Genomic DNA, 14,510 nt, shown 5'->3' on the forward strand with positions numbered 1-14,510 from the left:
ATGAACACTACTGATGCTAATAAAAGTTCAGAGTTACGGAAGTAATAATAATTACCAATGACTTATGCATTTATCTCACCTTATAGCAGTATCAATCCCTTTACATCTCGTTTACTGGTTATAAATGTGTTTACATATGCATCTTACCAAAATTAGTTAAGCTTTTCAAGAATTTCTCTGCATTCCCTTTTGGAATTCTGTCATTCTTTCTATTTATTTGTTTTTTCTGGCACTAATCTCACATATTTCTGCTTATTCCTCCACAATCAGATCCTTCTCATGTGAATGCAACTTATTTTTCACATTAATTTTTCTTTCCTGAAAAAATCTCTTAAGGCAGAAATCCCGACTGCATCTGCTGAGGAAAGAGTAAGCAGTCCATTTCAGTTTTACTAGTTCTACTTTTTTCAAGAATATATTGACTTACTCTTTTTGCCTTATCTAATCTACTGTGAGGATAAAGACCATTCTCAGCTGTCAGACTGCCGACATCCCAGAAAATGTCCACAGTTAGTGCAAGGAGCCCCAGAAACACCCCGGGGAAGGTCTTCAGTCCTCATGGAAAGAAAGAGAAGATCATCTGGGTTAACAAATTGTGGGGAAATAGAAAGGAACTGGCTTCTGTTTGCAGTATCTTCAGTCACGTACAGAGCATGAACAGGGTGTTAGACTGGGCTACTGTTACATGAGGAGGCCTGTGTAGCTCACTTTCCCCATCAGTGTCGTTATTCAGGAGAGTGGTTCTCTTGTTGAAATAAAAAATTCTTTGCATGCACCCTGACTGGTATGGCCCAGTAGATTGAGCAACCATCCTGTGAACCAGAGGGCCACCAGTTCGATTCCCAGTCAGGGCACATGGCTGGGTTTTGGGCCAAGTCCCTGGTCAGGGGCATGAGAGAGGCAACCACACACTGATGATTCTCTCTCTTTCTCTCTCCCTTCCCTTCTCACTCCCTTCCCTTCTCTCAAAAAGTAAATCTAAAAACAATTTTTTTAGAATAAAAATTTCTTAGACAAAAAATACATCTGCAGGGTTTGGATGAGGTCAGGTGTTGCTTGTTCAGTATCTCAAGCCCTGAAAGACAACTTGATTCTTGAAGGAAACAACATGTTCCAACAAGTTCCTTCCAACAAGTTCTTGAAGGAACTTGTACCAAATTCAGCTGCTTTGACTCAGCAAGCCACACAGTTTAAAACAAAGATAACAGAAAATTTGGGGATGGTATTTATGTTTCTGAAAAAGGAACAGTTCAGCAGGCTGATGAATGAGATCTCAGTAGTCAAGCTATATAGAAACAGCAAGATGCCAAATGATTCCTCCAGCTTAACTGTGATATTTTAAAGATGCAGTAAAAGCCATGTATTGATTTGAGGGGGAAAAATACATTGATTTGCTCAGAGCACATTTATGTAGACATTAAATAAAAAATTATGTCAGAAATAATCTATTATACAAGATCCTGCTATATTATGTTTTCATTTTCATTTGGATAAAGTATTCTTTTTCTTTTTTAATTTATTTCTAGAGGGAGAGGAAGGGAGGGAGAAAGAGAGGAAGAAAAACATCAATGTGTGGTTGCCTCTCACGCACCCTCAACTGGGGATCCAGCCTGCAACCCACACATATGCCCTGACTGGGAATCAGACCCACAACCCATTGGTTCATAGGCCAGTGCTCAATCCACTGAGCCACACCAGCCAGGGCATGGATAAAGTATTCTTGAAGGCATGAGGCTCGTATTTCTCTCCTACTTTCATGTTTTGTTTATAAAAGTTGAAACCTAAAAGGTTGCTTTCACCAATGTGCTATATATCATTATAGTATTCTTTTACTTCCCCATCAGCTCTTTCATCAGTTCATCTTTATTTTTATCACCTCCATCAAGAATCAAATTAGCCCTGGCTGGCGTAGCTCAGTGGATTGGGCACAGGCCTGTGAACCACACAATCGTGGTTCAATTCCCAGTCAGGGCACATGCCTGGGTTGCAGGCCAGTTCCCAGCAGGGGACTCATGGGAGGCAACCATACATTGATATTTCTCTCCTCTCCTTCCTTTCCTCTCTAAAGATAAATAAAATATTTTTTTAAAAAAGAAATTAAATTTGACTTAATATTGGTAAACACATATTTCAATTTGTATATATATGTTTCAACATGCAAAGAACCTTTCAGATACTGTGCTATCTATAGTGGGGTTTTTTTTTTTAAGAATGCCATTGTCCACTTGACTGTGCCTTTGGATAATATGGGTAAATGGAGTTTAGATGCTTTTTTAATGGTCTAGAGACATTCTGTAACATAACTTTTTTGTGTTTGCTCGATTTTTTCAGATGGAAAAATTAATATTTTTGTTGTGAACATCAAGATGGTGTTGTATGGCACTCTGAGATCCCAAATGAAAATTAATTATGGCATACATAAAGTAATCGTACAACCACTATCCTACTTCAGTCAGTCAGATTCAAAGTATTTTGGTTGTTTTATGGATCCTGTGAACATCAGTCACAAAGTTTCATCTAGTAGATAATTGTAGGTGCACCTGAGGAAATACTTTTGCAAAGCCCATTGATAGGCTATACAGTAATTAACCGTTTATTTTATTCTGCCTTTATTCCTCCCAAGGTATAAAATAATTACTGGAAAGCCTTCTGGTGCAATATCTGGAGTACAGAAGGCAGAAAATGGACCAATCGATTGGAGTGCAGAAATGCCCGTTTCTTGTAGTCTTTCTAGGTAAGTAGAGTGTACCCAGTTCTCCTTTTTTGCAATTGATGTTTGGACTCTTAATTGACTAAAATCATGAATACTTGAGCGTAATTTATTGTCATTTTAGAACAATGCTTTAATTTATGATTTTTGTCTTTGTGGTGATGAAAAAGTCTACTATAAATATAATATGTAAAATATATATATAAATATAATATGTAAATAATTTTGCCAGATCTCTGTGACGATATAGGGTGTACATTTTTGAGATTGCTAACTGTTGGGCTTGGAATTCTGTCCAGTGTGGGGATCCAGCTTAGGAACTTGATATCTTTTTTCTGACTTCCCTATTGACAGATGACAAATAGTGGGATATAGGTAGGAGTAACTAGAGTTCTAAAAAAGAAGCCCTCAAGAAATTTAATATACCTTCATTCTTTTTTAAAATATGTTTTTTAAGATTTTATTTATATAATTTTTAGAGGGAGGGGAAGGGAAGGAAATAGAGAGGGAGAGAAATATAAATCTGTGGTTGCCTCTCATGTGGCCCCTACCGGGGTCCTGGCCCACAACCCAGGCATGTGCTCTGACTGGGAATGGAACCAGTGACCCTTTGGTTTGCAGCCCACACTCAATCCACTGAGCCACACCAGCCAGGGCTATACCTTCACTCTTAAAAAAGTATTCATATTACTCAAAAGGTGAGAAATGACAGCTTTCTCCTACTTCTTCCAGTATGTCAAATGTTCATAAAGGTCTTACTTAATTTAGCAGCCAGAATTCTAAAAAAGTTATAGTCTCAGATATGAATCCTGTTATCACAACAAAAGACTTAAGGGAAAAGAAATTAAAAGAGTAAATTATATTTTAATCTAGAAATAAATCCAAGACACTCATCAGTATGTAGAATTTGTGATTAATGAATTAACTTTTTCTTGACTGATAATTGTATAATCCACAAGTGAACACATACATATAGGTTATGAGTATGTGCCCTGACCAGAGATTGAACCAACTACCTTGGCGTATTGGGATGACGTTGTTACCAACTGAGCTGCCTGGTCAGGGCTGCAGGTGCTTTTTGTCTGACTTACGTGTAAGTAAATATATTACAAGCTAATAAAATGTTACCTATCGTTTTATGTATTGATTTCAATGAAAACTCACTTAAACCAAGAGTTTCACTGCTCAAATCATTTTCGAAAACCACTGTTTTGACAGTTTTATTTTAGTGTTTTTCTTAAAAGTTTCCAAAATAAAATTGTGTCATGTATCTAGATTACCACAAGAAATTTCTTGGAGAACAGAAATTTAATACTATAATAACGATTTGTGTTAAATTTTGATTTAGAAAATACTCATTTTGAGAATCTCAGGCAAAACATAAAATTTAAAGACGTCTGGAAATGAATACTTCCTGTGTAATAATTATATTGCTATAGCGCAGAATCAATAGTTTGACAGTCTGAACTGCAGATTTCGTATTCCAGGAGGGTAACAGGCCTTATCTGTCTAATCAGTCTTTAGCACAACACCAAGTTATACATTCTTTGATGAAAATTGCTTAGGTACCAGAAAGCATTTTTGTTTTTTCTTTTATTTTTTTTTTTAATTTTTTTAAATATTTTATTTATTTATCTTTAGAGGGGAAGGGAAGGAGAGAGGAAGGAAACATCAATGTATGGTTGCTTCTGGTGCATCCCCTGCAGGGAACTGACCCCTGCCGGAAACTGGCCTGCAACCCAAGCATGTGCCCTGACTGGGAATCGAACCGAGATCGTCTGGTTCGCAGGCCCGCGCTCAATCCACTGAGCTACACCAGCCAGGGCCTTTTTGTTTTTTCTTTTAGTAAGGGCATAAAGTACTACTAATTAGCAATGAAAACAACTATGAAAAATGTAACAACTGTAGAAAAGATAACCATCCTTTTTCTTACAAGTATTAGTCAAGACTTGATAGCAAGTGAGGAAGACCTAACTCAATTGGTTTAAGTGCAAAAAAAAATAGATTTATTTTGTAATTAAAAGTTCACATATATATGTGACTTAAAGCCCAGCTGAAAATCCTTGGACTCGGGCTGTGTCAAGACTTGGTCTCTTCAAATCATTCAGATCTGCTTTTCTCTGCTTCCTCTCTCCTCTCAGTAGGACTCTTTCCTGGCAGCCACAGGAAAGGCTGCTGACACAGCCAGATTAACATTCTTACAGCTTTGAAAACTCACCAGGGGGAAAAAGACTTCTTCCTTGTAGTTTTAGCAAAGATTTCTGGGTTAATTTTCATTTAATTAACTTACATGCTTCAACCTGACCACCTCCGACTAATCATCACCAAACCTGGCTCTTATGCCTGTCTGCGCATAGGGAGTAAAGTTAGAGAGTGGAGAGACATAGATTCTATTAACAAAAGGAGGGAGAAGAGATTCCTGTTGGCAAAAATTTTAAATGTCCACTACAAATTTTGAAAACTATTCACAGGCAAGGAATTATTTCATTGCCTGTCACATAGTTAAGAGTATATTTTTAAGACTATTTGAAATTCCATGATTGAGAATCTGCTTGAGCAAATTTTATAATTCTGTAAAAACATGAACAAGAATAAATTCTCCTCATTTAAAAAAATATTTAAGGTTATTAGTAAAAAATTATTCCTAGTTGAATTGGCACTAATTGATTGCTAGATCGTTATAGTACTTTTACTTCCTAAATACGTGTCACTGTAAGAAACTTATTTGAGCCGAACTGATGACATATGCTGAGGGGCAGGACCTCAAATGCTCCAGAGAGTGACGGCCTTCCAGCTTGTTTTATACATTTGAATCAAAGGAGAAGACCTAAGGGAGATGCATGAAATCCATTAGTGGTAGATTAAGGAAGAGGAAGAAAACTTAGCAGGGAAGTATCTAGCACTGGCTAAAAGACGAAATGGAGGAACACACATTTCCTTTACATTGGTGGGTACAGGATAGTTAATAACACATACAGCATGTTGCGGTGTATGCAGGGAACAAGATAACGATGGGGGGGGTCTTTGGTGGTTTGGTACTCATGGTAGTGCCTTTAAGGGGTAGGAAAAGAAAATTAATCTGACATTTCAAAGGTATATTATCCTAGATATGTAAGAACAATGGACAGAACTCATTTAAGGTAAAGGTTGACTTTGGAAGGTAAAGGAAGCCATGGGCCTGGGATGTGACTACCCCGTATGACTTGCCTAATTAGGATGTGATCAGACCTTTTGGTCACTAAGCCTGTTAGGCCTGCCATATGGCACCCCTGAACTTGTCAAGTTTATTGCATAGCCCCTTTTTGTTCACAGAAGTACTATAAAATGCATATAAATTCAACATAAAAATTATATATTGCAATGCCATATTAAAAGGACATTAAAGATCCTGAAATTAAACTGTTGTCCTTATGACCACCTGGTTCAAATCAATTGACTTCACCTGCATGATTTTGCATATATGATGTTAGAATGTGTTTGGAAAATTGAGGAAATTTGGGAATGAGAGAATCAAAGAAAATAACCAGTAAAAGAGAAGTTAACATAAAAATACTATAATTCCTGATTTATTGGCAAGTAATATTAAACTAAGGTTACCTGGCTTTCTGAAAGGTTGGCAGATTTTTTAAAACTTTGATACAATCTAATAATAATAATTCCGAACTTTCATTTGTTAATATTGTGATTCTGTACCTGGATAAACATAGCACATTCACTCTTCAACTCTTTGTAATATCATTTTAGGGGTCTTCAAGTTCTGCTTACCCCTGTTCTTGCAAACATCCTTGAGGCAGATCAGGAAAAGTGTTGGGGTTTTGACCAGTTTTTTGCAGAAACTAGTGATATACTTCACCGAATGATAATTCATGTTTTTTCGCTACAACAAATGACAGCTCATAAGATTTATATTCATAGCTATAATACGTAAGTACCTCTTTATATTTTCTTACTATGTGGTAATATTGTTTGTACTAATTGTCTTCATAAATTGTGAGAGGAAATAGAAAAGATACCTCAGCTTCACCAGAGGCACCCACTCCCACTTAGAAAATAATATTTGTGTGCTTAGTAAATTCCTTTTACTTCTCTTTGGAATAAAAGGATTAATTTTCTAATTTTCCAAAATTTATGGGTAAATTAGCTTAGTCTTAAACTGCAAATTTTACAAGATTTTTGTTTTTATGACTTCTGTCAAATTACATAATCCCATAACCATAAATAACATCTACTAATAAATGGGCCATTTTATTAAGAGTACTGTCCTATCATAAAAATATTAAAGCATAAGCCTTAAATATAATTAGTATAGTTATTGTTTGCATGTGTGGCATAAAACCCTTATTAGGTTCTAGAAAAATAATCATTTGCTTTACTGAAACGAAAGTACGTAATCCGTGTCATAAAAAATCTACCCATGTGATAAAACTGCGCATAAGTAAGTGCACACACACTTAACATGTAGCACTAGGTAATCTGACTAGATTAGGTGGGCCAGTATCGACAGTGTCAACATACTGGTTATAATATTGTATTACATTTATGCAAAATGTTACCATTGGGGAAAACTGGGTGAATGGTATATAGCATCTCTCTGTATTATTTCTTACAACTGAATATAAATTATCAGTGATCTCAAAACAAAATGTTTTTTAAAATGCAGGAAAAAAACATTACAACCATTCTATCTATATGCATTAGGTTTTTGTTTGGTTTCGTTTTGGGGACAGGATTCAAATAACAGTTTGGGAGGTTTTGTTTTCTTTTCTTTTTAAGATTTTATTTATTTATTTTTAGAGAGAGGGGAAGGGAAGGAGAAAGAGAAAGAAACTACAGTGTGCACTTGCCTCTCACACACCCCCCACTGGGGACCTGACCAAGCGACCTTGGGTTCTCAGCCTGTGCTCAGTCCGCTGAGCTACACCAGCCAGGGCTCAAATAACAGTTTTGATGCCTTACAACACTCAAGAGACTTTTACTGGTAATTCATTAAGGAATCACATTAATTAGATAAAGTGTTTTAGATATTAATATATGACACCTATGCCTAATATAAGCATTAAATATAATGTAATAAATATAAATATTAATACAAGATTAGATTAAAATAAAATATTCATCTTTATTTTGGTACTTAATACCCCAAATAAATATGTATTATAGTTATGCATTGGCCACTATTTCATTTTTTTATTTAGTCTTTATTGTAATTTTTCTTTTTTTTTTCGGGTTTTCCATACTTTTTTTTTTAAATATTTTATTTATTTATCTTTAGAGGGGAAGGGAAAGAGAGAGGAAGAGAAACATCAATGTATGGTTGCTTCTTGTGCATCCCCTGCTGGGAACTGGCCCCTGCCGGGAACTGGACTGCAACCCAGGCATGTGCCCTGACTGGGAATCGAACCGCGATCGTCTGGTTCGCAGGCCCGTGCTCAATCCACTGAGCTACACCAGCCAGGGCAATTTATTGTAATTTTTCCATTACCATTTAATCCCCTTACACCCCCTGCCCCCAGCAATCAGCACACTGTTGCCCACGTCCATGAGTCCTTAAAAGTCTATTTGAACATAAAAAGATCAACCAAGGTCCAGATCTTAGCAGAGGCTTGTGGAAGACAGAGGTCACAACATTGCTGCTGAAACACTTCTTTTACTTCATGGCTCTGTTTAGGGAGAGGCTACCTTTACCCCCACAACATCCTTTTGAGAATACCTGGTTATATTATTTTATTTAACAAACATTATACACTTGGGCTGTGAGTACTATTCTCAGTTCCTTATATTTAAGTCATTTAGTCCTCACAGCAGATCTGTAAGGGGGGTCCTTACTATTCCACTTTCACACCTGAGGAAACTTGGTGCAGAGGAGTTAACTAACCTGAGGTAATGCAGCAGATAAATGGAGGAACTGGAATTTGAACTCAGCCTGCTTTCAGAGTCAGTGCTTTTAAGCTCTCTGCTCGGTTGGCTTTCCGATGTTGAATGTTAAGAACCCTGTGTATTGCATACATCCAGTATAGGTATGCAGGCAGAAATAGTGTAGAATTGATTGCTGTGGAGACCGTTTGTATGGCATTTTTAGTTTAATAGACTGTGGTAGGCCCATGAACAAAGCAGCGTTTCTGTGGACTGGTTGTGATCTGAAGTACCACTTAGAAATGGGTGTTGTACCCAGTCATTAAAAAGAAAAAGATTTCACCTCTCTCTTTATCCCAATTATGTTGTCTTTTTGGATTTTCCTCACACAGTGCTACTGTATTTCATGAATTGGTGTATAAACAAACCAAAATTACTTCTTCAAATCAAGAACTTATATATGAAGGACGACGCTTAGTTCTAGAACCTGGGAGACTAGCACAGCATTTCCCTAAAACTACTGAGGAAAACCCTATCTTTGTAGTAAGCCGGGAACCTCTGAGTACCATAGGATTGATATATGAAAAAAGTAAGTTGGGATTTTCCTTGTTCTTACTACCATTAAAAAAAACCCTGTAAAATTGTCACCTTCATAAAGTTGATTGAGGATGACATTAATGTGGACCCTTTGTAAACATTAAAGTTTTGTTAATTATTTGAACAAAAATAATAAAATTTAAAGGCTTTGTAGGCAAAATATTTTGGCATTAAATATTTTGCTTCATGAAGTAAAATATTTCGTCATGTATGTTTCACTGTAGCTGTCTGCTTTTAGTATTTTACATCCTAAATAACCTTTTGTATCATACATGTCAGCAAATATTTATTGTGCCCAGTGTGAATAGGACACTTTGCAAGGCTTTGGGGTCTAAGAAAAATTAGAGCTGCATTTTGGAGTCTTTTAACTTATTAATTCTATTGGGAGGGGAGGGGGGGAACCTGCCCTGGCTGGTGTGGTTCAGTGGATTGAGTGCCAACCTGCAAACCAAAAGGTCACCGGTTTGATTCCAGTCAGGGCTCGTGCTTGGGTGTTGGGCCAGCTCCCCAGTTGGGGACATGCAAGAGGCAACCAATTGATATTTCTCTCACACATTGGGTGTTTCTCTCCCTCTCTTTCTTCCTCCCTCCCCCCTCCAAAAATGAATAAATAAAACCTGGTGTTTGTTTTTTTTTTTAAATAAAACCTCTCTACCTAGATTTTTAAATTTCTCTTTGGATTTTTTTATTTAATTTTAATTTAAATAGAAGCATTGAGCTGGTTATGTTAAAATATATTGGAGAAAAAATGAAAATGAGTGTTACTGTTTCAAGTGATTTTTAAAGATTTTATTTATTTATTTTTTTTGGGGGGGGAGGGGGGAAGAAAGAGAGGAAGAGAAACATAGATCAGTTGCCTCTCGCATACCCCCCAGCCAGGGACCTGGCCCACAACTCAGGAATGTGCCCTGACAGGGAATCGAACTGGCAGCCCTTTTGGTTTGTGGGACAACACCCAACCCACCAAGCCACACCAGTCAGGACTCAGGTGGTTTTTTATTTTTAACCAGGAAAAGAATATTACAGAGTTTTGCCACTAATATTTAATTTAGATTTCATTTAAAGGTTAATATTGAAGGTAGAGGTGCAGGGGTGTCCAGCTGGCTATGAATGTTTTTGTAAATTTACTTAAAAAACATTATGAGATTTTTTTAATGATTATTTGTCACAATGTATTTAATGTGTGGCCCAAGACAACTCTTATTCTTCCACTGTGTCTGAGAGATGCCAAAAAGTTAGACACCCTAAAGAATATAATAGTTTATTCAAAATGCTTTATTTCTGATTTTGATTATTTTATTTCATGTTTCAGTTTCCCTCCCGAAAGTACAGCCACGTTATGATTTAGACGGAGATGCTAGCATGGCTAAGGTTAGTGTTTCATTAAATTACTGTGTAAACATCTGAATTAAAGTTATCCTGTCAATAGTGGAAGCAATGAAATGTGTTGTGTCTTTATATATGCCTGTGTGATGTAGGAAATTATTCACGTAAGCCATTATTCATTGCAAAATATTGTGTGTTCTTTCTTTCTGACTTTATATCCTCTTTTGAATTCATAAAACTTTCTGTATGGAGGCAATACGTGTTTAACATTACCATGTTAGGGATGAAATGTTTATTGCAGTTATATCTGTCCTCAGCTTTTAGAAATCGGTAGTTGTGCTATAAAAATATGTAAGGTTAAAATGTTTTGTGTAAATGTTTTCCTTAACCTGTACCATAGTTAGCACCAAATGACATTTTACATTTCTTTATCAGGCAATAACAGGAGTTGTGTGTTATGCCTGTCGAATTGCCAGTTCCTTGCTGCTTTATCAGGAATTAATGCGAAAGGGGATGCGATGGCTGATGTAAGTAATAGAAATTTGAAAATTGATCTTCACATAGATCTCACTAAATAACTTTAACCACCCCATTATCTCTTCAGACTAGGTAGGGTCAGGTGCCTGATTTTTATGATAATATTTTGTTTCACATTTAGTTTATAAAACGTACAGCAGCTATGTTTTTCATTTGATTCCTACAATAACCTTGTGAGACAGGATAATAATATCTGAATTTTAAAACTTACACTACACTGCGCATTGTGATGGCAAATGAATTCCTTTTCCAAGGACCTTACCCTGGTTCTCATTTCACTATCTTGGAAGACTTTGTCGTTGTAATCCAGTACAGCCTGTACTTCTATCTAGGGTTTGCATTCTTAGAATCTTCCTCCATTTCTCACCTTTTTCCCCAAATGAAATACACACTCAGCTTTTTTTTTTTTTTTTAAACATTGGTGGGGTTGGGTGAAGGTAGACAAAGGGAGAAAAAGCAAGGACAGCCCTGGCTGGTGTAGCTCAGTGGATTGAGCGCGGGCCTGTGAACCAAACAACTGAGGTTCAATTCCCAGTCAGGGCACATGCCTGGGTTGCAGGCCAGTTTCCAGCAGGGGACGAACGAGAGGCAACCATACATTGATATTTCTATCCCTCTCTCCTTCCCTTCCCTTCCCTTCCCTTCTAAAAGTACATAAATAAAATCTTAAAAAAAAAAAAAAAGCAAGGGCAACTAATAGCATGAACAATAAAAGAAAATTTAAAAGAGCATTGAGATATTCACCTACTATAAAATTCAGCCATTTAAAAAATGTGTAATTCATTGACTTTTAGTTCAATTCACAGAGTTGTGCAGTCATCACCACTAATTTTAGAATATTTTTATCACCCCGAAAAGAAAGCCTGCGTCCATTAGCAGTCATTCCACATTTTGCTCTAGCATCCTATTCCTAGGCAACCAGTAATATATTTTCTGTTGCTATAGAGTTGCCTAGTCTAGAGATTTCATGTAAATGGAAGCATACAGAATGAGTACACACTGACCTTGACAAGCAATTTAAAAGCTAATTTTTTAAACTAAGTCACTTAATATAGTTACTCTAGGTTAGAATATTGATCATGTGGTTCAATATGTTCTTCCTGAAAGTGGCCCTAGGAAATGTTTTGAAAATGAATAAGATTTGCCCTTTATTTAACCTTTCGTGATTTGTAGATACCATCCTTCCATCTACAGAAAGGGAGAGTAAATGGTCTCATTTAAGAATCATGCCTCTAAGTTCTGTACAATGTCATTTGAAGCTTTTGAATTTTACAGATCCAGAGTACCGGCCACATGGTCTCTGGACTCGCAGTGCTGCTCGGTTTTAATGCTTGTGACAGTTTCTGTGTACCCTCCTTGAGTCTGTCCTTCCCTTCTTGCAAAAACATATATAAAGCATGTCATTATTTTGTAATTGATTTAGAGAGAGAGAAATACTAATTTGTCGTTTCATTTAAATGTATTCCTTGGTTGATTCTTGTATGTGTCCTGATGGGCTATTGAACCCTCAACCTTGGCCTATCAGGACGACATTTTAACCACCTGAGCTACCAGGCCAGGGATGCATGTCATTATTTTTGCTCTGCTGCTGCCTCTAAGGAGAAAAAGGAATGGCTTTTTCCCCCCTTCTCACCATAAACTCATAAATATATGCTTGTAATATTTTTGTGTGTGTTCACATATCTAGTTTGTAAGCCTCTGCTTTTCTCTTTCCATTAAGAAGCCTCTTTGTTTTTATTAAATAGCTTCTGGAGAAATCTAAATGTTGACTCCATTTATTTTCACTTGCTTTTGTTATCTGCCCCAGTTGCTACTCCATGAAGCTTTTATCCCTTTTTCTTACTAACTTTTGGCTCCCTAAGTCACAGAAAACAGTTTTTAATGTAGACTACTGCTGGTAAATGTCTTTTTTCCAATTAGTAAATATTTTAGACTTTGCGGGCCACATAAGGTCTCTCTTTGGGTTTTTTTGTTTGTTTGTTTTGTAAGTATGTTTTATTGATTATGGTATTACAGGTGTTCTATTCTTTTTTTTTTTTTTTTAAAGATTTCTTTAGAGGGGAAGGAGAGAGGGAGAGAAACATCAATGTATGGTTGCCTCTCGTGCATCCCCTGCTGGGAGTTGGCCTGCAGGGAACTGGCCTGCAACCCAGGCATGTGCCCTGACTGGGAATCAAACCGTGATCCTCAGGTTCGCAGGCCCGTGCTCAATCCACTGAGCTATGCCAGCCAGGGCCAGGTGTTCTATTCTTTTTTGCCCCTTTATCACCCTCCACCCGGTACCCCCATTCCCTCCAGCGTTCCTCCTGCTTAGTTCATGTCCATGGGTCATACATAGAGGTTCTTTGGCTTCTCCATTTCTTACACTATTCTTAACCTCCCCCTGTTTATTTTGTGCCTACCAATTATGCTTCTCATTCTCTGTATCTTCCCCCCCATTCTCCCCTGATAACCCTCCCCACTGATAATCCCCCATTTGATCTCCATTTCTGTGATTCTGTTCTCATTCTAATTGTGTATTTAGTTTTTGTTTCTTTGTTTTTTTTAGGTTCAGTTGTTGATAGTTCTGAGTTTTTTTCATTTCACTATTCATAGTTTTGTTCTTCTATTTCTTCAATAAGTCCCTTTAACATTTCATATAATGATGGCTTGGTGATAATGAACTCCTTTAACTTGACCTTATCTGGGAAGCACTTTCTCTGCCCTTTCGTTCTAAATGATAGCTTTGCTGGATAGAATAATCTCGGATGTAGGTCCTTGCTTTTCATGACTTTGAATACTTCTTTCCAGCCCCTTCTAGCCTGCAAGGTTTTTTTTTTGAGAAATCAGCTAATAGTCTTATGGGAACTCCTTTGTAGGTAACTCTTTTTCTCTTGCTGCTTTTAAGATTCTCTCCTCTTTAATCTTGGGTGATTTAATTATGATGTGTCTTGGTGTGTTCCTCCTTGGGCCCAATTTGTTTGGGATGCTCTAAGCTTCCTGGACTTATGTCTGTTTCCTTTGCTAGACTGGGGGAGTTTTCCTTCATTATTTGTTCAAATAAGTTTTCAATTTCTTGCTTTTCTTCCTCTTCTCCTTCTGACACTTTTATGATTCATATGTTGGAACATTTAAAGTTGTCCCAGAGTTTCCTAAGCCTCTCTTCATTTTTTTGAATTCTTGTTTCTTTTTTTTCTTTTATTTATTTGTTTAATTATTGTTCAAGTAGTTTTCTGCCTTTTACCCCCATCCCAGCCCACCCCCCTGAATTCTTGTTTCTTCATTCTTTTCTGGTTGAATGTTTATTTCTTCCTTCTGTTCCAAATCATTGGTTTATCTCGGGGTTTTTTCCTTCACTGTTGGTCCTCTGTATGTTTTTCTTTATTTCACTTTGCGTAGCCTTCACTGCTTCCATTACTCTGTGGCTGTACCCAATCATTTCTGTGAGCATCCTGATGATAGTGTTATGAACTCTGCATCTGATAGGTTGCCTATCTCCTTGCTGCCT

General features: G+C 36.9%; 1 protein-coding gene and 1 long non-coding RNA gene across 2 annotated transcripts in view; both read left to right on the plus strand.

Moving 5' to 3' along the window:
* Positions 1 to 14,510, plus strand: part of TBK1 (TANK binding kinase 1) — a 55,048-nt gene that overhangs the window by 22,064 nt on the left and 18,474 nt on the right. Inside the window, exons 7-11 of the mRNA XM_037063072.1 lie at positions 2,624 to 2,734; positions 6,455 to 6,634; positions 8,956 to 9,152; positions 10,473 to 10,531; positions 10,922 to 11,013. Of these exons, the coding sequence (XP_036918967.1) occupies positions 2,624 to 2,734; positions 6,455 to 6,634; positions 8,956 to 9,152; positions 10,473 to 10,531; positions 10,922 to 11,013 (639 nt within the window). The remainder of the gene's footprint in view (positions 1 to 2,623; positions 2,735 to 6,454; positions 6,635 to 8,955; positions 9,153 to 10,472; positions 10,532 to 10,921; positions 11,014 to 14,510) is intronic.
* On the plus strand, positions 951 to 1,290 carry LOC118998724 (uncharacterized). The gene is made up of 2 exons (XR_005068933.1): positions 951 to 1,110; positions 1,145 to 1,290. It is a non-coding gene; the product is annotated as an uncharacterized LOC118998724 (long non-coding RNA).

Source organism: Sturnira hondurensis, unplaced genomic scaffold (assembly GCF_014824575.4).
Source record: "Sturnira hondurensis isolate 20B ecotype Veracruz unplaced genomic scaffold, ASM1482457v3 Scaffold0014384, whole genome shotgun sequence".
In the NCBI taxonomy this organism is placed as follows: Eukaryota; Metazoa; Chordata; class Mammalia; order Chiroptera; family Phyllostomidae; genus Sturnira; species Sturnira hondurensis.